Here is a 22,561-nt window from a genome sequence, read left to right as displayed (position 1 = left end):
GGTGCCGTTCCCCTCACAGGTCCGTAGGCAAGCACCATGGTCTTGTAGCAGATGCGAGCTTCAACTGGAAGCCAGTGGAGTGTGCGGAGAAATAAATAAAAAAGCACAACAACTACGTAGAGCATTTCAAATGGAAAACAACTTCAGTTATAAGCTCATGCGTAACCTAATGTATTAAGTAAAGAAGCTGAGAAATCATGTATAGATATGCATTTTCTTTTTTCTGATACCTCTCATAATATAATATGGTCACATTGTATGGATACATGCCATTGTACAAAATCATGTAGGCCTACAACGTATATACATCTAAAAACAAATGTCATTTTGTGCCACTGTGGCACTTCATGAAGGTTAGTGGAATTTCAAAACTTCTGAGGTGTCCTATGCCATCAGCCGTCATACCTTAACAAGCTACTGTAGAGCAACAACAGCACATGGCTTGAGATAAGGTGTCCCAGGGCCCATGTGCTCTGATAAAAAGTAGTGCACTATGTAGGGAATATGGTGCCAATTGGTGTAGAAGCATTGATATCTTCTTAAATGTACAGTATTGTTAATTGACAACTTGAGTCTTTATTATTAGGTGAGGAACTGGAATTCAACTACTTTCAGTAAACTGTAGTTTTGTGTCAAACTGTGGACAGAAAGTTTCTTTCAATACATGCAGCTGTAGGTTATTTCTTCACCAGACAACAGTTTACATGAACACGTTTTGTGAAACCATACACTACCTTTGCCATTCCATTTTGAATAGAGGAGGAGTCGGTAAAGGAATATATTTTCCTGCATCACTCAATGTGGATATTGTTGATGATGAAAATAAAATAATGTATTTATTGTATAATTTGGTGGTAATAAAATATTGATTACATGTGTTTCATGCTAAATGTTGCTGTTTGAAATTATTTTCAACTGACAATTGTGTAAGCAATAATTCCAACTGTTCAGAGACTATACACCGACTCATCACACGATTTACAGTAGGCCACACTCACTGGTCGCATCGCGTTCCCATATGACGCATAAATCAATGGTTGCTTGCTACGTTATTGACTGTCGTTGACTGACAGATTGCTATAACATATGATATGATTAGCTGATACGTAAAATACCTCTCCAGGCTTTGTAAAACCTGGCAGGCGTCAACAACGTCTGGGCAGAGGAACGCGCCCAGTATGTCTACTCTCCAGGGTACGCCTTTCAGTTTGAATTGTTGACGTAGGACGCTCACGCCCCACGATTATCAGTTGCGGATTTGCTGCTCTCCTCTGGCTAAATCTGGTCGGCCAGCCAATGCAGATATAGTAGAGAGGCATCTGCCTGTACTTCCTGTGTATGCTACAAGTTTACAGTACATATCAGCTCATTTGTGTTCAGGCACGCTAGTTGCTACTTTCACCAGATGCACAGGTATCGGTAAGTCTGTTCTTCATTTCATATCGACTATTATTTCGGTTATCGATAGGGCAGTTTGTGTTATGGATATTTGTACAGAAAAGAGCATGATAAATGATGGACTCCATCGTTACAAGATCCCTTTGTTCGACTACAGTAGGCCTAGCCTAGGAATAGTATGTATATCCCGCTATAGGTTATATCCCAATATCAAACGTTTTAATTTGAAACCTCTTTGGTTATAGCTATAAAGGTTTACAAATGTCCTGAAATAGATTTTTGCTCCAGTCGTTATTCTGCTATTTCCATAAAAGTTATTTGGACTTCTTCGGTTAACGAATGCCGATCGTCTCAGTCAACACATAATTATAACGCCGTCTGAGATTGATACAATGTAGCCTTGATGAAGAGCGCGTGAAAAGTAGCAGTCGGTCGCGAGCTTATTTACGTTTACGAAGCTTGAGCTGTCAGACAGCAGATGTCGCGAGGAGGGGAGGGGCGCAGCCTACTTGTAAACTCTCAAAATACACTTTTTAACTTTGTCTATTAGACTTTATTATTATTGACTTTGGAACATCGGTAAGTTTAGTTCATCCATTAAAATATCGCATTAATTACTATTGTATGGTTTTGTTCATGTTATTCTTCATTCACAGAGAATATTAAAAGATTCGCTGTAGACAGAGGAACTTGGGGCTTATTATGAGGAATTTTGTGGTGGGGGAAAATGAGTCACGCAGGAAAATTGCTCATTCGGGCCGATTTTGTGTCTTCCCTGCGGTGCCCTTCAAACCGCCCTTCTTTCCTTCCTAACATTGTATTGTCATGACTAGGCCTGCAATGCATTCTATTCTATTATTTTATATTATATTCTTACCTTGGGAGAGTAGTATAAACATTGAAAGTACTGTCTTTTACACTCATACAGACCATCATGTCAAATAGATTGATAACACCTCATTACACTACAACGTCATTGTTAGTTCACATTCCACTTGTATGCTAATTGGTCATAGGTATGCTTTAATGCACCACCCTCATTCCTTCATAGCCGGATTCAACAGTGCAGCACTGACTGAAGTATGTTGATTACACCCTTCAATGATTTATTTTGTGGTGTGTTCTTTGATCAGACGAGTTATGTTATGTAGGCTGTGTGAGCGATCCTCCCAAGTAAAGTAATGCTATGTCTTCTCTGAAGAAACCGTGGAGCCAAGAAGTAGGCCTAGACCTAGGCAGTGATATTGTTGGACACACCTAACTCATTCAAGGGTTTTTCTTTATTTGTACTATTTTCCACGTTATAGAATAATAATGAAGACATAAACACAATGAAATAACACATGGAATCATGTAGTAACCAAAAAAGTGTTGAACAAATCAAAATATATTTGAGATTCTTCAAAGTAGCCACCCTTTGCGTTGATGACAGCTTTGCACACTTTTGGCATTGTCTCAACCAGCTTCATGAGGTTGTCACCTGGAATGCATAGTCACCTGGAATGCATTTCAGTTAACAGGTGTGCTTTGTTAAATGTTAATTTGTGGAATTTATTTTCTTTTTAATGCGTTTGAGCCAATCAGTTGTGTTGTGACAAGGTAGGGGTGGTATACAGAAGATAGCCCTGTTTGGTAAATGACCAAGTCTGTGGTTTCTCTTTGCTAATTTGAGCTGTTCTTGCCATAATATGGACTTGGTATTTTACCAAATAGGGCTATCTTCTGTATACCAACCCTACCTTGTCACAGCACAACTGAGTGGCTCAAACGCATTAAGAGGGAAAGAAATTCCACAAATTAACTTTTAACAAGGCACACCTGTTAATTGTTATGCATTCCCGGTGACGAACTCATGAACCTGGTTGAGAGAATGCCATGAGTGTGCAAAGCTGTCATCAAGGCGAAGGGTGGCTACTTTGAAGAATCTCAAATATAACATATATTTTGATTTAACACTTTTTTGGTTACTACATCAGTCCATATGTGTTATTTCATAGTTTTGATGTCTTCACTATTATTTTACAATGTAGAAGTAGTAAAAATAAAGAAAAACCCTTGAATGAGTAGGTGTGTCCAAACTTTTGACTGATACCTATACTGTACATTCAGAATTTACAGCTGTGAGTCAGTTGGTTGCAACATGAGGAAAAAAAGACATGCAGCAGTATCACTTCTATACTTCTGTGTTGTTGGTGGTAGTCTATCTCCAGTTGATCATCTGACAAAAGCTTTCTATTTACTAATGGGCTCTGCACACACACACACACACACACACACACACACACACACACACACACACACACACACACACACACACACACACACACACACTTCCTTTTAAATACCTATCTTCTCTGTACTTCACCACAGGCAGAATTTGAGAGCGGTTACATTTCTTTAGCCCCATTATTCAGCTGTTTACCAAAACAAGTGGTGGGGTGGCTGTTGTTGTTTTTCGAATGCCTGTTTTAAATGTCTCTCCTCTCCTCCACAGGCTGGTGTGTCCAGATGACTCATCAGGAGCAGCAGGAGATCCTCTTTAGGGAGAGCCTGGAGGCAGCTATGTCCTGGATGAAGGCCGTCCAGGAGCGGCTCCGGCTCAACGACAACACCCAGGGCCCCCGGGCCGCCCTTGAGGCCAGACTCAGAGAGACAGAGGTGAGACCCAACCCGAACCAACTACTGACCCAACCACTGACACTACTAACTACTCCTGACACTACTAACTACTCCTGACACTACTAACTACTCCTGACACTACTAACTACTCCTGACACTACTAACTACTCCTGACACTACTAACTACCCCTGGCACTACTAACTACCACTGGCACTACTAACTACCACTGGCACTACTAACTACCACTGGCACTACTAACTACTCCTGACACTACTAACTACTCCTGACACTACTAACTACTCCTGACACTACTAACTACTCCTGGCACTACTAACTACCACTGACACAACCTACCACTGACACAACCTACCACTGACACTACTAACTACTCCTGTCACTACTAATTACTATTGACACTACTCCTGACACTACTAACTACTCCTGACACTACTAACTACTCCTGACACTACTAACTACTCCTGACACTACTAACTACTCCTGGCACTACTAACTACTCCTGGCACTACTGACACTACTAACTACTCCTGACACTACTAACTACCCCTGACACTACTAACTACCCCTGACACTACTAACTACCCCTGACACTACTAACTACCCCTGACACTACTAACTACCCCTGACACTACTAACTACCACTGACACTACTCACTACTACTGACACTACTAACTACTCCTGACACAGGCTCAGAGAGACAGGGTTGCGTCTCACCCTGTCTCTCTGAGCCTGTGTCAGTGCTTAGTTAGGGTTGGGTCTCACCCTGTCTCTCTGAGCCTGTGTCAGTACTTAGTTAGGGATGGGTCTCACCCTGTCTCTCTGAGCCTGTGTCAGTACTTAGTTAGGGATGGGTCTCACCCTGTCTCTCTGAGCCTGTGTCAGTACTTAGTTAGGGATGGGTCTCACCCTGTCTCTCTGAGCCTGTGTCAGTACTTAGTTAGGGATGGGTCTCACCCTGTCTCTCTGAGCCTGTGTCAGTACTTAGTTAGGGTTGGGTCTCACCCTGTCTCTCTGAGCCTGTGTCAGTACTTAGTTAGGGATGGGTCTCACCCTGTCTCTCTGAGCCTGTGTCAGTACTTAGTTAGGGATGGGTCTCACCCTGTCTCTCTGAGCCTGTGTCAGTGCTTAGTTAGGGTTGGGTCTCACCAACTAACTAACGACTGACTCTAACTACAGACAGGCTCAGAGAGCCAGTGAGACCAAACCCTGTCTCTCTGAGCCTGTGACAGTAGTTAGTGTCAGTGGTAGTTAGTAGTGTCAGTAGTTTAAGGTTGGGTCTCACTGTCTCTCTGAGTCTGTGTCAGTAGTTAGAGTAAGGCCCAACCCTAACTAAGTACTGACACAGGCTCAGAGAGACAGGGTGAGACCCAAACCTAACTAAGTACTGACACAGGCTCAGAGAGACAGGGTGAGACCCAAACCTAACTAAGTACTGACACAGGCTCAGAGAGACAGGGTGAGACCCATCCCTAACTAAGTACTGACACAGGCTCAGAGAGACAGGGTGGGACCCATCCCTAGGGTGGGACCCATCCCTAACTAAGTACTGACACAGGCTCAGAGAGACAGGGTGAGACCCATCCCTAACTAAGTACTGACACAGGCTCAGAGAGACAGGGTGAGACCCATCCCTAACTAAGTACTGACACAGGCTCAGAGAGACAGGGTGGGACCCATCCCTAACTAAGTACTGACACAGGCTCAGAGAGACAGGGTGGGACCCATCCCTAACTAAGTACTGACACAGGCTCAGAGAGACAGGGTGAGACCCATCCCTAACTAAGTACTGACACAGGCTCAGAGAGACAGGGTGAGACCCATCCCTAACTAAGTACTGACACAGGCTCAGAGAGACAGGGTGAGACCCATCCCTAACTAAGTACTGACACAGGCTCAGAGAGACAGGGTGGGACCCATCCTTAACTAAGTACTGACACAGGCTCAGAGAGACAGGGTGGGACCCATCCCTAACTAAGTACTGACACAGGCTCAGAGAGACAGGGTGAGACCCATCCCTAACTAAGTACTGACACAGGCTCAGAGAGACAGGGTGGGACCCATCCCTAACTAAGTACTGACACAGGCTCAGAGAGACAGGGTGGGACCCATCCCTAACTAAGTACTGACACAGGCTCAGAGAGACAGGGTGAGACCCATCCCTAACTAAGTACTGACACAGGCTCAGAGAGACAGGGTGAGACCCATCCCTAACTAAGTACTGACACAGGCTCAGAGAGACAGGGTGGGACCCATCCCTAACTAAGTACTGACACAGGCTCAGAGAGACAGGGTGAGACCCATCCCTAACTAAGTACTGACACAGGCTCAGAGAGACAGGGTGGGACCCATCCCTAACTAAGTACTGACACAGGCTCAGAGAGACAGGGTGAGACCCAACCCTAACTAAGTACTGACAGTAACTACTGACATAAGCACAGAGAGACAGGGTTGGGTCTCACCATAACTAACTACTGACACTGCTAACTACTGACACTAACTACTAGGGCTGGGCAATATGGCCAAAACGTATCACAGAATTTATAACATTTTTTAATGGTGTTTTATGTTTTTGAATAATACCATTTCTAACTTTGCTTTATGAGCAGTGAGTGACCCTACAGTGGCAAGACATACATTCTAAGTGATTTCAATGGGTCTTTCTCCATTTTGATTGTTTTATACTGTTCAGGTCAACTTCAACCAAAACAAATTTCCTGCATTTCCATCAATTTCTGCATTTCCTGCACTCATTTGAGAACATTTTCACTCTGCCACGTAGCACAATATGGGCAATTTTTAACCAAATGTTGCAATTGTGATTCGACTTGCTATTTAGATCTAAACACTTGAGTGAACTTGTAAATAGAAAGTTCATTCTAATTCTATAGTTAGAATATAAATAATAGTGAGCACTTTGAATTCAGTGGTGTTTGACATAACAATGAATGAAATTGCCAGGGAGGAGTTAATGTGACAAGGTAGGAACCAATGTGATGGTCAGTTTTTCCCAGGGAACCCTATAATCTTTGGCTACATTAAATATTTCTTCATGTAGCCAACATATTCATGCTTCGCCTATTCCTCTTTGACAGAGAGAGAGGCCAAACATTCAAATACCGTTATAGAAGGTAGGAATGCCTTTCCAACAGTCTTGAAGGAGTTCTCACATATGCTGAGCACTTGTTGGCTGCTTTTCCTTCACTCTGCGGTCCAACTCATCCCAACCTATCTCAATTGGGTTGAGGTTGGGTAATTGTGGAGGCCAGGTAATCTGATGCAGCACTCCATCACTCTCCTTCTTGTTCAAATAGGCCTTACACAGCCTGGAGGTGTGTGTTGGGTTATTGTCCTGTTGAAAGAAATTATAGTCCCACTAAGCGCAAACCAGATGGGAAGGCACATCGCTGCAGAATGCTGTGGTAGCCACGCTGGTTAAGTGTGTCTTGAATTCTAAATAAATCACCCAACAGTGTCACCAGCAAAGCACCATTACACCTCCTCCTCCATGCTTCACGGTGGGAATCACACATGTGGAGATCATCCGTTCACCTACTCTGCATCTCAATGTTCATTGCTCGTCTTTCTTGGCCCAAGCAAGTCTCTTCTTATTATTGGTGTCCTTTAGTAGTGGTTTCTTTGCAGCAATTCGACCATGAAGGCCTGATTCATGCAGTCTATTCTGAACAGTTGATGTTGAGATGTGTCTGTTACTTGAACTCTGTAAAGGTAAAGGGGGATACCTAGCATTTATTTGGGCTGCAATTTCTGAGGCTGGTAACTCTATTGAACTTATCCTCTGCAGCAGAGGTAACTCTGGGTCTTCCTTTCCTGTGGTGGTCCTCATTAGAGCCAGTTTCATCATAGCGCTTGATGGTTTTTGTGACTGCACTTGAAGAAACTTTCAAAGTTCTTGAAATTTTCCAGATTGACTGACCTTCATGTCTTAAAGTAATGATGGACTGTTGTTTCTCTTTGCTTTTTTGAGCTGTTCTTGCCATAATATGGACTTGGTTTTTTGCCAAATAGGGCTATCTTCTGTATACCACCCATACCTTGTCACAACACAACTGATTGGCTCAAACGCATTAAGAAGGAAAGAAATTACACAAATGAACTTTTAACAAGGCACACCTGTTAATTGAAATGCCTTCTTGGTGACTACCTCATTAAGCTGGTTGAGAGAATGCCAAAAGTGTGCAAAGCTGTCATCAAGGCAAAGGGTGGCTACTTTGAAGAATCTCAAATATAGAATATATTTTAATTTGTTAAACACTTTTTTGGGGTACTACATGATTCCATATGTGTTATTTAATAGTTTTGATGTCTTCACTATTATTCTACAATGTAGAAAATAATAAAAATAAAGAAAAACCCTTGAATGAGTAGGTGTGTCCAAACTTTTGACTGGTACTGTAGTAAAATACCGCTATACTGCCCAGCCCTACTGACACAGGCTCAGAGAGACAGCGTGACCGAGGGTCAAATACCTGTTTCCCACTATTGAGCCAGCCTCAACCATACTGTGCAGGCTCGGATACATCTTTTCACATTGTCCTTTCCAGCATGGCTGTGGTTATGGCTGTCCTCAACTGGCCACTCAACTTTAAACCCTGTAATACAGTAGAACCTTGGTATGTGAAACCAGAGCCGGCCTCTACATTAGTTTAATTCCAACTCTCCTTTTTCGTTCCGTTGCTTCCACCATTCTCTCAGGTTTGTTTCCCTCGAGGGAAGCTTCTGTATGCTTGATCACATTATTATCTCTCATCACAAAATTCTTGATCTCATCAAGCCTCTCCTGTGTGTTATTGGTGGTCAGAAAATCCACCAGTCGGAGCACGAGGGTCATGTGAAGTTTGACAAGGTGCTTGTGGCTGCAGAGGTCTTACTGCAGGACGGTAACCAGGAGACGAGGAACATCACCCACGCCAGACTCAAAGAACTCAAAGCATTATGGGAGGAGACCTGCACCTACATCATCCACTGCCACAGGTAGGCTAACTCATGACTCCTCCACGACCCCTATGACCTTCCATGACTTCTATGAGAGCTGAAAATGGCAGGTGAATTACTATAATGTTTCTTTAAAAAGAAACCACAATTAGTATTAAGCCTCCTTTCTCTTTTAGAAAGAGAGTCGTCCGTGTGTAGACACCAGGATATGTTACCAACACATGGATAATGTAGGCATGAGTGAATATATTCCTTCCAGTAGTTTACACATATTTTTTTAATTACATAGTCACAGCAGAAGGCCTTGTTTAAAAAAATATATATATTTTTTAAGCCATATAGCTACACATATCAGTTTTCGGAGGTCTATTGTGTGTCACCTTGAATATGCCTTCATAAATGCTTAAGTATTTCATAATGAAATACTTATTGATAATTGTATATAAATCGTTTATACATGCTTGTTCATGATTATAAAGTCTTACCTACCATTCCATCTCCTCTTCCTCAGCCGTATAGAGTGGGTGTGGCTGCACTGGAGTGAGTACCTGAAGGCGTATGAGGAGTTTGAGATGTGGCTGGTCAGCGTGCGTCGCAGTCTGGAGCCAGAGGTGGAGCTGCAGCTGGGGGTGAAGGAGAAATTGTGGCAGGTGAGCAAACACACCAGGTGTTGGGTGTCAACAATAGTGATGTTTAGCCAGGGGAAGAGAGGTAATACTACTGGTACCATTTCAGTAGCCTAGCTTGAACTGTGTTGATAGGCTGTTAGATTCCTACTTCTTGTAGGAAGCCATCTCTGAGTTCATAGTTGAAAACTCTAGCCACATAAATTTAACCAATGAATGCTGCCTATTAAACCTATAGAAGAGCTAGCTTGCTGATGCACAAAGTTCCAGCTGGAAAGTGTCCAATGGGTCGTTCTTCAATTACGGTGGCATTTGGGATTGACATTTTGGAAATAATGAACTTCATTTTTCTACATTTGTATTTATTTAAATGTATTTGGGTACATCTTCCTATTCTAAATCAACTGATATGGTAGCTTAATTACTTTAAATCATTTGTACCATTTAAGATAACATTGTGCCACCAGTAAGAGTAGTAAATAGACATTTTTTGGTAAATGAGGATTTTCTGAAATGGAGGCAAGAAAGGCTCAAATCTAAGGTCATCAACCCTTTAAATGTAATTTACTAAAGTGATTTGATTAATCATTTTGCTCACAATGTTATTTCTCTTCATTTAAATTGACTAACACCAAGTGACAATTTGGATTTCGACCCACCAAATGATCAATGGAATCCTCAAATTAGCTAATAATTTTCTTTAATATAGACCTCTACCCCGATAACAGTTTGTCACTGGAGAGAATGCTCAAGGTCCTTGTATATCTTTGTAATGAGTCATTTTCAAGGTGGTAACACCAATGACATAAAACTGAGGGACAGATGTTATACTAGTAAAAAAAAAAAGTATTTTATTATCCTAATGTATTGCTCTATACCTGATCTATACAGTACATGAAATACCTTTGTTTACTTTATAGCACTCAAAATAATAGATACACTATATATGCAAAAGTATGTGGACACCCCTTCAAATCAGTGGATTTGGCTCTTTCAGCCACACCCATTGCTGACAGGTGAATGAAATCGAGCACACAGCCATGCAATCTGCATAGACAAACATTGGCATTAGAATGGCCTTACAAAAGAGCTCAGTGGTTCGGGCTAGGCCCCTTAGTTCCAGTGAAGGGAAATCTTACCGCTACAGCATACGGTGACATTCTAGATGATTCTGTGCTTCCAACTTTGTGGCAACAGTTTGGGGGAAGACCCTTTCCTGTTTTAGCATGACATTGCCCCCATGCACAAAACGAGGTCCATACAGAAATAGTTTGTTGAGATCGGTGTGGAAGAACTTGACTGGCCTGCACTGAGCCCTGACCTCATCCCCATCAAACACCATTGGGATGAATTGGTATGCCAACTGTGAGCCAGGACTAATAGCCCAGCATCAGTGCTGACCTCACTAATGCTCTTGTGGCTAAATGGAAGCAAGTCTCCACAGTAATGTTACAACATATAGTGGAAAGCCTTCCCAGAAGATGGGAGGCTGTTATAGCAGCAAAGGGGGGACCAACTCCATATTAATACCCATGATTTTGGAATGAGATGTTGAACAAGCAGGTGTCCACATACTTTTGGTCATGTAGTGTATCTCTAAATCCCCAAAACATGTCACTACGACTCTACACATCACTACTGGGACAAGCCAATGTGCTTAGCCCAAGCCCTTTAAATAATGCATAAACATAACTTTTTGCAGTATAAAGGACTTGCATTATGTTTTATTATAGATACAAATTTCAAAAGCCACCCTAATGTAATGTAATCTAACGTGTGTGTGGTGTGTGTTCCAGGTGGACAACCAGCGCATCCTGCTGAGTGACGTCCAGAACCAGGCACTGTTGCTGGAGAGGCTGGTGGACGAGGCTGCAGCGCTGAACAACCGCATCCAGGATCCCAGTGTGGACCAGGAAGCACAGGAGAGACTCCAGCTGGCCTATAACAGCATACGGGACAAAGCTGAGGTGTGTGTGTTTGCGTGTGTAGTATAATGGAGGCTTTCTGATGACTCTCATTCAAAGTCTTTCCACCCATCCCCTCGATTTCTCTGCTCAAAACCCAGGCTAGCATTCCTGTATAGAGCTAAGGGATATAATGTGTACACCACGATTACTGTCAGGGTAGGCTATATAGCAAACATAATGTAATGATTAAAACCTTGTTGCCGTTGTAATCGCATACAGACAGACAGGCAGGCAGACAGACAGACAGGCAGACAGGCTGACGGCTGCAGAGTACATTAACTTCTACGTTCTCAGAGTTAAGTCTGTGTCTCTGAATGTTGTTGGTAAATACTCTTCAATTTGTGCTAAGCTTTCTTTTGTTGTATAGTTTCTCTGTTCTCTTTTTCACACTATCAAGACAATGCCATTCCTGTTTCTATCTGCGTTTCATTGCTCTTTGAAACATCTGACAGGACGGAGCCAACAATAGTCCTCTCCTCTGTCTCTCTCTCTTTTCAAAAGGTCTTTCGGTGCTCCTGGCCCATTTGAACATCCTTTAGCTCGTGGCAGAGCCGTGTGTTTGGTCCAAGGGGGAATGTCATTGTAATGATTGATGTTCTCTTTCATATTGAAGTTGTTGCTTAATAGAGGAGCACATTTCTTCCCCTACACTTCGAAAGAAGATGGACCAGCTAGTTCTAATCTAAGTTAAATAAAATGCTATTCTGAATAAGATGCTATTCTACTATTCCCCAGTACACCAATGAGGTTTCTTTATTCAAAGCTATTTGCATGTATCTGCTCCATATTGATAAGGGTTTCTTTCCTTTTATTAGCTCATTCTCTGGTTCCGTTATTGTCATAGAGCATCGTGGACCCCAGGAAGACTAACTGCTGCTTCAGCAGTAGCTAATGGGGATCCTCATAAAATAGTAAATACTGAATTAGTGTTTAAAAATTTTTTTTTTTAGAAAGGTTACTTGGCTTTTAAAGGGGCAAACTGGGATTTGAAAAACAACAATCAATGGCTATATCACACATTTTTAAGTGAAAAAATATATGTACTAATCCCAGATTTTAATTTCAACAGGAGAGGCTGTCGGTGCTGCAGAAGATGGCTGAAGAGCACCAGATGTACCAGAGAGACGTCCTGAAGTTCCAGGCCTGGCTGGTGTCCAAGACTAAGGAGCTCAACACCCTCACTGAGACAGAGGACACAGCCGAGAACAAACTCCGAGCCCTACAGGTGAGAGAAGTACACCCTAGTCACATGACTTCTGGGAGGGACAGGTGAGAGAAGTACACCCTAGTCACATGACTTCTGGGAGGGACAGGTGAGAGTTTACTCTAGTCACGTCACTGTTCTTTTATTACCTTCTGGTTTTTTTGTTTAATATTGTTTTACTGTAAAGTGTGTTGCAATTTGAAATGCATTTTAAATAAGGTTTGATTTGACTTGATTTGATTCTGCTGGGAGGGACACATACCATGCTAAGAACAACCTGTAATTTCCTTAGTTTTGTGTCATGGATTTGAAAGAATATGATAAAGGGTCAGTAGGGTAGAGAATCAGGACACAGCCTAACCCTTTCTCCTCTGTCAGACCCTGGATGACAACGTGGCCAGTGAAGAGAGGACGCTGCAGCACATCGAGGTCATGGCGGAGGCAGTGCGGGCCAACACGTCCCCCGGGGGGGCGGATGTGGTGGTGGAGGAAGCAGAGGAGCTGCGTCTGGACTGGCAGAGGCTGAGACAGAGCCTGTGTGAGGTTGGAGAGGGCCTGAAGAGCAGCCTGGACTCTCAGAGCCAGTACCAGAGCCGCTGCCAGCGCCTGGGGGAGGACATCGGGCAGCTCCGGGGCCTGCTCCACAGACTGACCAGAGACCTGGAGACAGCCAGGGAGGGAGACAGGACCAGAGACCTGGAGACAGCCAGGGAGGGAGACAGGACCAGAGACCTGGAGACAGCCAGGGAGGGAGACAGGACCGGAGATCTGGAGACAGCCAGGGAGGTAGACAGGATTGAGGAACAGATGGTTGGGCAGTGGAGGAAATACATGGTGGGTTTGGGCTCACTCTCTCTATTACTTCCTGTATCATCTCTCTCTCTGACAGTTCTCTATGCCACTTTCACTCCTCAACCCTATGGTTTACAGCTTTAGTTACTAGCTACAACAAGGGTTTGACACTGCATGGGTGGTTGCTCTAACTATTACTTGGCAGGAATTGCCCTCTGGCTGAATGCCTGGGAGAGGTGTGGTGGAAATGAGAGAGAAGATAATGATTGTGGGCTGGTATTGTAACCTTACAGTAAAAACGTACATGTTGTGGGCAGGTGTGGTAGGACAGGTTCCAACAGTCTATGTGTATCAATAGTTTAAAGTCGCTTATTTTTGTTATTTATTGTACTTCATCCTCACTGATGTGAATAAATGGGACAGATGAAAGGAAATGCCTCCATAGGCTTTCAGTACATTGCTTACACCTGTCCTGTCTCTTCAGTAGGTTAGTGTTTTTCATCATGAATCTTATTCTGGAGGCAGCTCTGCAGTGTTCACTAGCTGGCACAGCCACAATGTCATGAAATCTGATTTTAAACCTAACCTTAACCCTGACCTTAACCAAATTGATAAGCCTAACCTTAAATTAAGACCAAAAAGCTCAAATTTTTGTTCATACATTTTTTACAATATAGACAATTTTTAATTTGCAGCTGGCCTATCTAAGGGGAAATTGCTCAGTTCTGCCTCCAACTCATGACAATAAACGTCAACCTGCGTCTGTTCAGATCAGTGAAGATGGAGTCTAGGAAGTGAGTCTAGGAAGTGAGTCTAGGAAGTGAGTCTAGGAAGTGAGTCTAGGAAGCCACTGTAGAATATTTTGATCAGACTGAGAAGCCAAAGCTGGCAGATGAGGCAAGCAGTTCTTAACCACTCTTTTAATCCTCAACAAACAAAAGCATTCTTGACAATTCACCTTAGTGGAATGAAAGCAGCAGGCACCAAGAGGCCCCTGAGGCTGTAATCGGTTAACTCTGGCAAAGGAGGAAATTAATTGGGCGTGCCCCAAGGGTCACTACTGAGGCCCCTCTTGTTCAGCCTGTACATTAATGATCTGCCTTCTGTCTGTACTGGATCTGAAGTTCAAATGTATGCAGATGATACAGTGATATATGTGCATGCAAAGAGCAAACAACAAGCTGCACAAGAACTCACTACTGTAATGGTCCAGGTTACAAAGTGGCTCAGTGACTCATGTTTGCATCTCAATGTGAAAAAAACAGTCTGCATGTTGTTCACAAAGAGGACAACTGATGCTACTGAGCCAGATGTCTGTGTGTCAGGGGAGAAGCTCCAGGTGGTATTCCATGTTAAGTACCTTGGCATCATACTTGATTCCAACCTCTTTAAAAAAAAAAAAAAGCAAAGCAGGCGAAAAGGGGAACTCAAATAGCCAAATTCAACCTAGCTAATTTGCAATTCATATGAAATTGTTTGACTAAAGAGGTAGCAAAACTGTACTTCAATGCTATGATATTCCCCCACTTATTATACTGCTTGACTAGTTGGACCCAAGCTCGCTGTACAACATTCAGAATGTCTACAAACAGGCTCTCAACGTGCTTGATTGAAAGCTCAATATCCATCATCACTGTTACATCCTCAGAAAGCACGAGTTCCTGAGTTGGGAAAATCTTGTGCAATACACTGACGCATGTCTTGTATTCAAGGAAAAGCACCTTTCGTCAATCTGCTTTCTCTGGAATACACTGACATCAGACACACACAACTGCACCACCTATCACACCTTCACAAAAAAACATTAAGACATGGCTAAAGGCCAATCAGACTTGTGAACATAAAAAAATAAATGAACTCAAACTCAAGTTGGTGTTTATGCCAATTTGGTTGTTGATGTTGGTGTGTGATTGTTTGGGTGTAGAGAATGAGCTGCCAGGTGGTCTAGCCTTGTCTCTGGATATGTCCCAAATGGTTCCCTATTCCATTTATAATGCACTACTTTTGACCAGGGCTCAAAAAGGTAATATGCACTGTGATGTGTATTTTTCCTTTTTTCCTTATTTCTCTCTGTTGGTATTCCTCCACTCAGAACATCCGGAATACTTTATTGGCAGAGGAATCTCAGGTGGAGCACCTCAAGGCCCAGCTTAAAGAACTCTTCCGCTTTTCCCAAGATTCGCAGCATCTCTCTGATGACGTCCTGGCTGTGGTGAAAGAACAGCAGAGGTGAGTTGACATGGAGGATGTGTCCCAAATGGAACCATATCCCCTATTTAGTATACTACTTTTGACCAGAGCCTTATCGGCACTGGTAAAAGGTAGTGAACTACGCCTCCCGAGTGGCGCAGTGGTCTAAGGCTAGAAATTCAGGGTTCGAGTCCAGGCTTTATCGCAGCCGACTGCGACCGTGATACCCATGGGCGGCGCACAATTGGCCCAGCGTCGTCCGGATTAGGGGAGGGTTTGGCCAGCAGGGATGTTCTTGTCCCATCGCTCTCTAGCAACTCCTGTGGAGTTCCGGGCGCAATGCACGCTAACACGATCGCCGGGTGTACCGTGTTTCCCCTGACACATTGGTGCGGCTGTCTTCCGGGTTAAGCGGGTATTGTGTCAAGAAGCAGTGCAGCTTGGTTGGATTGGGTTGGGTTTCGGGAGGACGCATGGCTCTCGACCTTCGCCTCTCGAAAGTCCGTATGGGAGTTGCAGCGATGGGACAAGACTAACTCCCTGTGGCTCAGTCGGTAGAGCATGGTGTTTGCAACGCCAGCATGGTGTGTGCAATGCCAGGGTTGTGGGTTCGATTCCCACGGGGGGCCAGTACAATTTTTATTTTTATTTTTTTAAATGAATGTATGTATTCACTACTGTAAGTCGCTCTGGATAAGAGCGTCTGCTAAATGACTAAAATGTAAAAAAATATATATATATTTTTAAAGGTAGTGAAGTATAATGGGAATGCATCATTATCCATACTCTAAGATACTTCATATTAACTAATGTGAGAGAGTTGGGGAGGTGGCATCTGACATATTTGCTCTCACTCTCTTGTTCAGTGATTTCTATTCAAAGAAGGAACAAGGAGAGGAAGATGATTTTTCAGACTATTGACATTCACCTTCAGAGGGATGGTTCAGCTGAATTTGCATAAACCAACTGTCTATATAGGCCTGATGTGCTTTTTCTTCGATAGGATATCAGGTTCCATGCCTTTTCATGCTCTAACTTGTCGTAACTAATGTGACAGTTAGGAATCCTAACACCTCTGTTTGGTCTAATAAAGTGCATAACATGCGGAGATCATCCGTTCACCTACTCTGTGTCTCACAAAGACACAGCAGTTGGAACCAAAAATCTCAAATTTGGACTCATCAGACCAAAGGACAGATTTCCACCGGTCTAATATCTATTGCTCGTGTTTTGTGGCCCAAGCAATTCTCTTCTTCTTATTGGTGTCCTTTAGTAGTGGTTTCTTTGCAGCAATTCGACCATGAAGGCCTGATTCACGCAGTCTATTCTGAACAGTTGATGTTGAGATGTGTCTGTTACTTGAACTCTGTAAAGGGAAAGGGGGATACCTAGCATTTATTTGGGCTGCAATTTCTGAGGCTGGTAACTCTTTTGAACTTATCCTCTGCAGCAGAGGTAACTCTGGGTCTTCCTTTCCTGTGGCGGTCATCACAAGAGCCAGTTTCATCATAGCGCTTGATGGTTTTTGCGACTGCAATTGAAGAAACTTTGACTGACCTTCATTTCTTAAAGTAATGATGGACTGTCGTTTCTCTTTGCTTATTTGAGCTGTTCATGACATAATATGGACTAGGTCTTTTACCAAATAGGGCTATCTTCTCTATACCCCCCCCCCCTACCTTGTCACAACACAACTGATTGGCTCAAACTCATTAAGAAGGAAAGAAATTCCACAAATGAACTTTTATGAAATGCATTCCAGGTGACTACCTCATGAATCTGGTTGATAGAAAGCTAAGAGTGTGCAAAGCTGTCATCAAGGCAAAGGGTGGCTACTTTGAAGAATCTCAAATATAAACTATATTTAGATTTGTTTAACACTTTTTGGAGTACTACATGATTACATATGTTATTTCATAGTTTTGATATATTCTCTATTATTATATAATGTAGAAAATAGTATCAATAAAGAAAGACCCTTGACTGAGTAGGTGTGTCCAAACTTTTGACTGGTACGGTACATTCCTCATACATGTAACCATTAACTTCTGGTGTAGCAAGTATTTCAAAGTACAACCTAACACCGTATACATGGGTATTTTTGAAATACGGACGGGATGATTTTCAATACCCTAATGCTCAGGGAGTGCGTGCTACACCGCTGCTAAGTTAATTATGTAAGATAATTTATATCTCCAGCTCAGGGGTCCAGCTATGAATCTGGAGTGGCTAGCTCCTTGATCAAGATCCTTGCTGCCTAAATTATTTTTGTGCGAAAAAACAAAATACTAAATATATATATATACATATTTACAAGGGGCGCTATATATATAAAAAAAAAATATATAAATATATATAAAAAAAATGTAAATATATATATTTACATTTACATTTTTTTATATATATTTATATATAGATTTTTTATATATATAGCGCCCCTTGTAAATATGTATATATGTATATATATATATATATATATATATTTACATATTTACAAGGGGCGCTATATATATAAAAAATATATATATAAATATATATAAAAAAATGTAAATGTAAATATATATATTTACATTTTTTTTATATATATTTATATATATTTTTTTTATATATATATAGCGCCCCTTGTGTTCACTGCCGGTAATACCGTATACCCCGGTATGAAAATCTGCATACCACCCAACCCTAGTACATGTCTTTAATTCATGTAAAGTTAAAACATACATCATTTTTTTTATCCTTTGACTCAGTGTGAAAGACAATATTTAAAAAAATCTCTTCAGCAATCTTGGTCTTTGCATGAAAAGCACCCCTATCTAACCGGTCTTATGCTCATTTCCTTTGTCCCCGTGCAGTGTGAAGTGTCGTTCTATGAAGCTGTGTGTGGACTCAGAGTTGGTGCTGAGACAAGTGCTGCAGGACCCTCTACATGGATTCTCTCAGTGGAGTCAGGTGGTCTCTCAAGTGCTGGAGTCTTCTGCTGAAGTGTCTGAGTTCTCACACGTCGCCATGCTGGTGCAGAACATCCAGGTAGGAACAGCACACTGCAGACTGCTACTGATTTTAATCAACTATTATTCCACCAGGCATGGGGAAATGTGTTTGCTCATGTGCTTAAAACTGGAATCCTAAATGGCGAAACTGCCATGTTCGTTTAGGATATTACAACAACAAACAAGTTATTGCAAAAAAATTAACACTTTTTTTTTTTTTTTTCCTCGTACATCATTGCCCGCGCGATAGAACAGCAGAATATGTACTGCAATAATGTTTTACACACTGCTGGATGCACCACACTTTCATTTCATTCACAAAGTAAAAACAATAACAGAGGTGCCTGGGCAGACAGTGGCCTTGTCTCCCCTAATGCGGATTCCATCTTTAAAAGGGATGTAGCAGGGCGTAAACAAACAACAAAATCATTTTAATACAGTAAAGTAAAATGCATAGAGAAAAAGTTAAACGCATATTTACAGTAAGAGTCACTCCCGTCAATCAAACCGCTAAACCAGGATTGTGTTCATAAGGGCGAACATTAATGTCTGAATCTCAGTAGTAACTGTGGCCCTTAAGGCCTGGAGATGATAATGAAAAGAGAAAAACAGATGATCTTCAGTATTCATGGTACCTTAATTAGGCCAGCTAGGGAAATGTAATCAGCCCTACATACAGTACTGGACAGAGATTGGCTTAGAATGCGTCCCAAATAGCACCGTATTCTCTATTTGGAGCACTATTTTTGACCAGGGAGCCGTTTGGGACACATGTCGTGGAAATTCAGTACTGAGAGAGACTTGGTAATTTCTTCAAACAATCATCTTTATTTAATATCGATTAATTATTGCATTAATGAAACTGTCAGCCCATCAGTCTTGACTGTCGGACTGAGAGTCTGAATCATACAGAGAATACCGGGTCTTTATATACCAAACCTAAAACTGCTTAAACCATGGCTGCGCCCCCCCCGAGGAGGGGGGCCCCCCCGAGGAGGGGGGGGTGTTCTACTTCTCCAGGCTAATTTCCCAGATGCAAGGATGAGAACAAACAATGGAATGTTTGTTCTATTCCTCCAGGCTATCTCTATCTCGGTGACACACACAATCTCATCTATAGAATGCAGGCCCAGTTAGACCAGAGACATATTTCTCACATGCACCACTATTGATAAACTGGAATGTGTCTGTTTGGTTTTTTATCACCAAGACATCAATCAATTGTCAGCTTCATGCTATCTCTAGTAAAAGCCATGTCCTCGACACCCAGACTAGCTGCAGGAAGCAGGAGTGGACACCATAAAACTCAGTATTAGCAGGCCAGTCTTACTCTAAGTTAAGTATATAATAGTTTACTATTAATATCAAACCAATCAGGTAAGTATGTAATTCTTTCTTTCACACGCATCCTAGCCTTCTCCATCAGAAAATGACTTCCTCCTAATATAAACTAGAGGTCGACCGACTATGATTTTATTTTTTTTCAACGCCGATACCGATTATTGGGGGCCCAAAAAAAGCCGGTACCGATTAATCGGCCGTTTTTTATTTTTATTTTTTATATATATATATTTTTTAAATGTATTTATTTATTTGTAATAATGACAATTACAACAATACTGAATGAACACTTATTTGAACTTAATATAATACATCAATAAAATCTATTTAGCCTCAAATAAATAATGAAACATGTTCAATTTGGTTTAAATAATGCAAAAACAAAGTGTTGGAGAAGAACGTAAAAGTGCAATACGTGCCATGTAAGAAAGCTAACGTTTAAGTTCCTTGCTCAGAACATGAGAACATATGAAAGCTGGTGGTTCCTTTTAACATGAGTCTTCAATATTCCCAGGTAAGAAGTTTTAGGTTGTAGTTATAGGAATTATAGGACTATTTCTCTCTATACGATTTGTATTTCAGATACCTTTGACTATTGGATGTTCTTATAGGCACTTTAGTATTGCCAGTGTAACAGTATAGCTTCCGTCCCTCTCCTCGCTCCTACCTGGGCTCGAATCAGGAACACATCGACAACAGCCACCCTCGAAGCAGCGTTACCCATGCAGAGCAAGGGGAACAACCACTCCAAGTCTCAGAGCGAGTGACGTTTGAAACGCTATTAGCGTGCACCCGGCTAACTAGCTAGCCATTTCATATTGGTTACACCAGCCTAATCTTGGGAGTTGATAGGCTTGAAGTCATAAACAGCGCAATGCATTGCGAAGGGCTTCTGGCAAAACGCACGAAAGTGCTATTTTGAATGAATGCTTACGAGCCTGCTGGTGCCTACCATCGCTCAGTCAGACTGCTCTATCAAATCATAGACTTAATTATAACATAATAACACACAGAAACACGAGCCTTAGGTCATTAATATGGTCGAATCCGGAAACTATCACGTTTATTCTTTCAGTGAAATACGGAACCGTTCCGTATTTTATCTAACGGGTGGCATCCATAAGTGTAAATGTTCCTGTTACATTGCACAACCTTCAATGTTATGTCATAATTACGTAAAATTTTGGCAAATTAGTTCGCAACGAGCCAGGCGGCCCAAACTGTTGCATATACCCTGACTCAAAAATGTTATAAAATGATTTCCATTTTAATGAGGGAAATAAGTATTTGACCCCTCTGCAAAACATGACTTAGTACTTGGTGGCAAAACCCTTGTTGGCAATCACAGAGGTCAGACGTTTCTTGTAGTTGGCCACCAGGTTTGCACAGATCTCAGGAGGGATTTTGTCCCACTCCTCTTTGCAGATCTTCTCCAAGTCATTAAGGTTTCGAGGCTGACGTTTGGCAACTCGAACCTTCAGCTCCCTCCACATATTTTCTATGGGATTAAGGTCTGGAGACCGGCTAGGCCACTCCAGGACCTTAATGTACTTCTTCTTGAGCCACTCCTTTGTTGCCTTGGCCGTGTGTTTTGGGTCATTGTCATGCTGGAATACCCATCCACGACCCATTTTCAATGCCCTGGCTGAGGGAAGGAGGTTCTCACCCAAGATTTGACAGTACATGGCCCCGTCAAATGATGCGGTGAAGTTGTCCTGTCCCCTTAGCAGAAAAACACCCCCAAAGACTGTTTCCACCTCCATGTTTGACGGTGGAGATGGTGTTCTTGGGGTCATAGGCAGCATTCCTCCTCCTCCAAACACGGCGAGTTGAGTTGATGCCAAAGAGCTCCATTTTGGTCTCATCTAACCACAACACTTTCACCAGTTGTCCTCTGAATCATTCAGATGTTCATTGGCAAACTTCAGATGGGCATGTATATGTATTCTTGAGCAGGGGGACCTTGCTGGCGCTGCAGGATTTCAGTCCTTCACGGCGTAGTGTGTTACCAATTGTTTTCTTGGTCCCAGCTGCCTTGAGATCATTGACAAGATCCTCCCGTGTAGTTCTGGGCTGATTCCTCACCGTTCTCATGATCATTGCAACCCTACGAGGTGAGATCTTGCATGGAGCCCCAGGCCGAGGGAGATTGACAGTTCTTTAGTGTTTCTTCCATTTGCGAATAATCGCACCAACTGTTGTCACCTTCTCACCAAGTTGCTTGGCGATGGTCTTGTAGCCCATTCCAGCCTTGTGTAGGTCTACAATCTTGTCCCTGACATCCTTGAAGAGCTCTTTGGTCTTGGCCATGGTGGAGAGTTTGGAATCTGATTGATTGCTTCTGTGGACATGTCTTTTTTACAGGTAACAAGCTGCGGTTAGAAGCACTCCCTTTAAGAGTGTGCTCCTAATCTCAGCTCGTTACCTGTATAAAAGACACCTGGGAGCCAGAAATCTTTCT

The 22,561-nt window shown here is 42.3% G+C and overlaps 1 protein-coding gene across 3 annotated transcripts in view; it reads left to right on the top strand.

Annotated features, from left to right (window-relative positions):
- The first annotated feature begins 1,285 nt into the window (after nt 1-1,285).
- The window catches only part of LOC106611262 (nesprin-3), a 27,973-nt gene continuing 6,697 nt past the window's right edge, over nt 1,286-22,561 (top strand). The window contains exons 1-9 of one of the 3 annotated variants that reach the window (XM_014211276.2): nt 1,286-1,419; nt 3,893-4,056; nt 8,857-9,029; nt 9,502-9,640; nt 11,413-11,583; nt 12,653-12,808; nt 13,166-13,621; nt 15,672-15,808; nt 18,622-18,796. In XM_014211276.2, coding sequence (XP_014066751.2) covers nt 3,907-4,056; nt 8,857-9,029; nt 9,502-9,640; nt 11,413-11,583; nt 12,653-12,808; nt 13,166-13,621; nt 15,672-15,808; nt 18,622-18,796 — 1,557 coding nt within the window. In that variant the 5' untranslated portion in view covers nt 1,286-1,419; nt 3,893-3,906. Of the gene's footprint in view, nt 1,420-1,869; nt 1,978-3,892; nt 4,057-8,856; nt 9,030-9,501; nt 9,641-11,412; nt 11,584-12,652; nt 12,809-13,165; nt 13,622-15,671; nt 15,809-18,621; nt 18,797-22,561 lie in introns of those variants that run through there. The other 2 variants (XM_045723614.1, XM_045723613.1) reach the window with 2 other exon arrangements.

The sequence above is a fragment of the Salmo salar genome, chromosome ssa09 (genome assembly GCF_905237065.1).
Source record: "Salmo salar chromosome ssa09, Ssal_v3.1, whole genome shotgun sequence".
NCBI lineage: Eukaryota > Metazoa > Chordata > Actinopteri > Salmoniformes > Salmonidae > Salmo > Salmo salar.
This window is presented reverse-complemented; position numbering and strand designations above follow the sequence as displayed.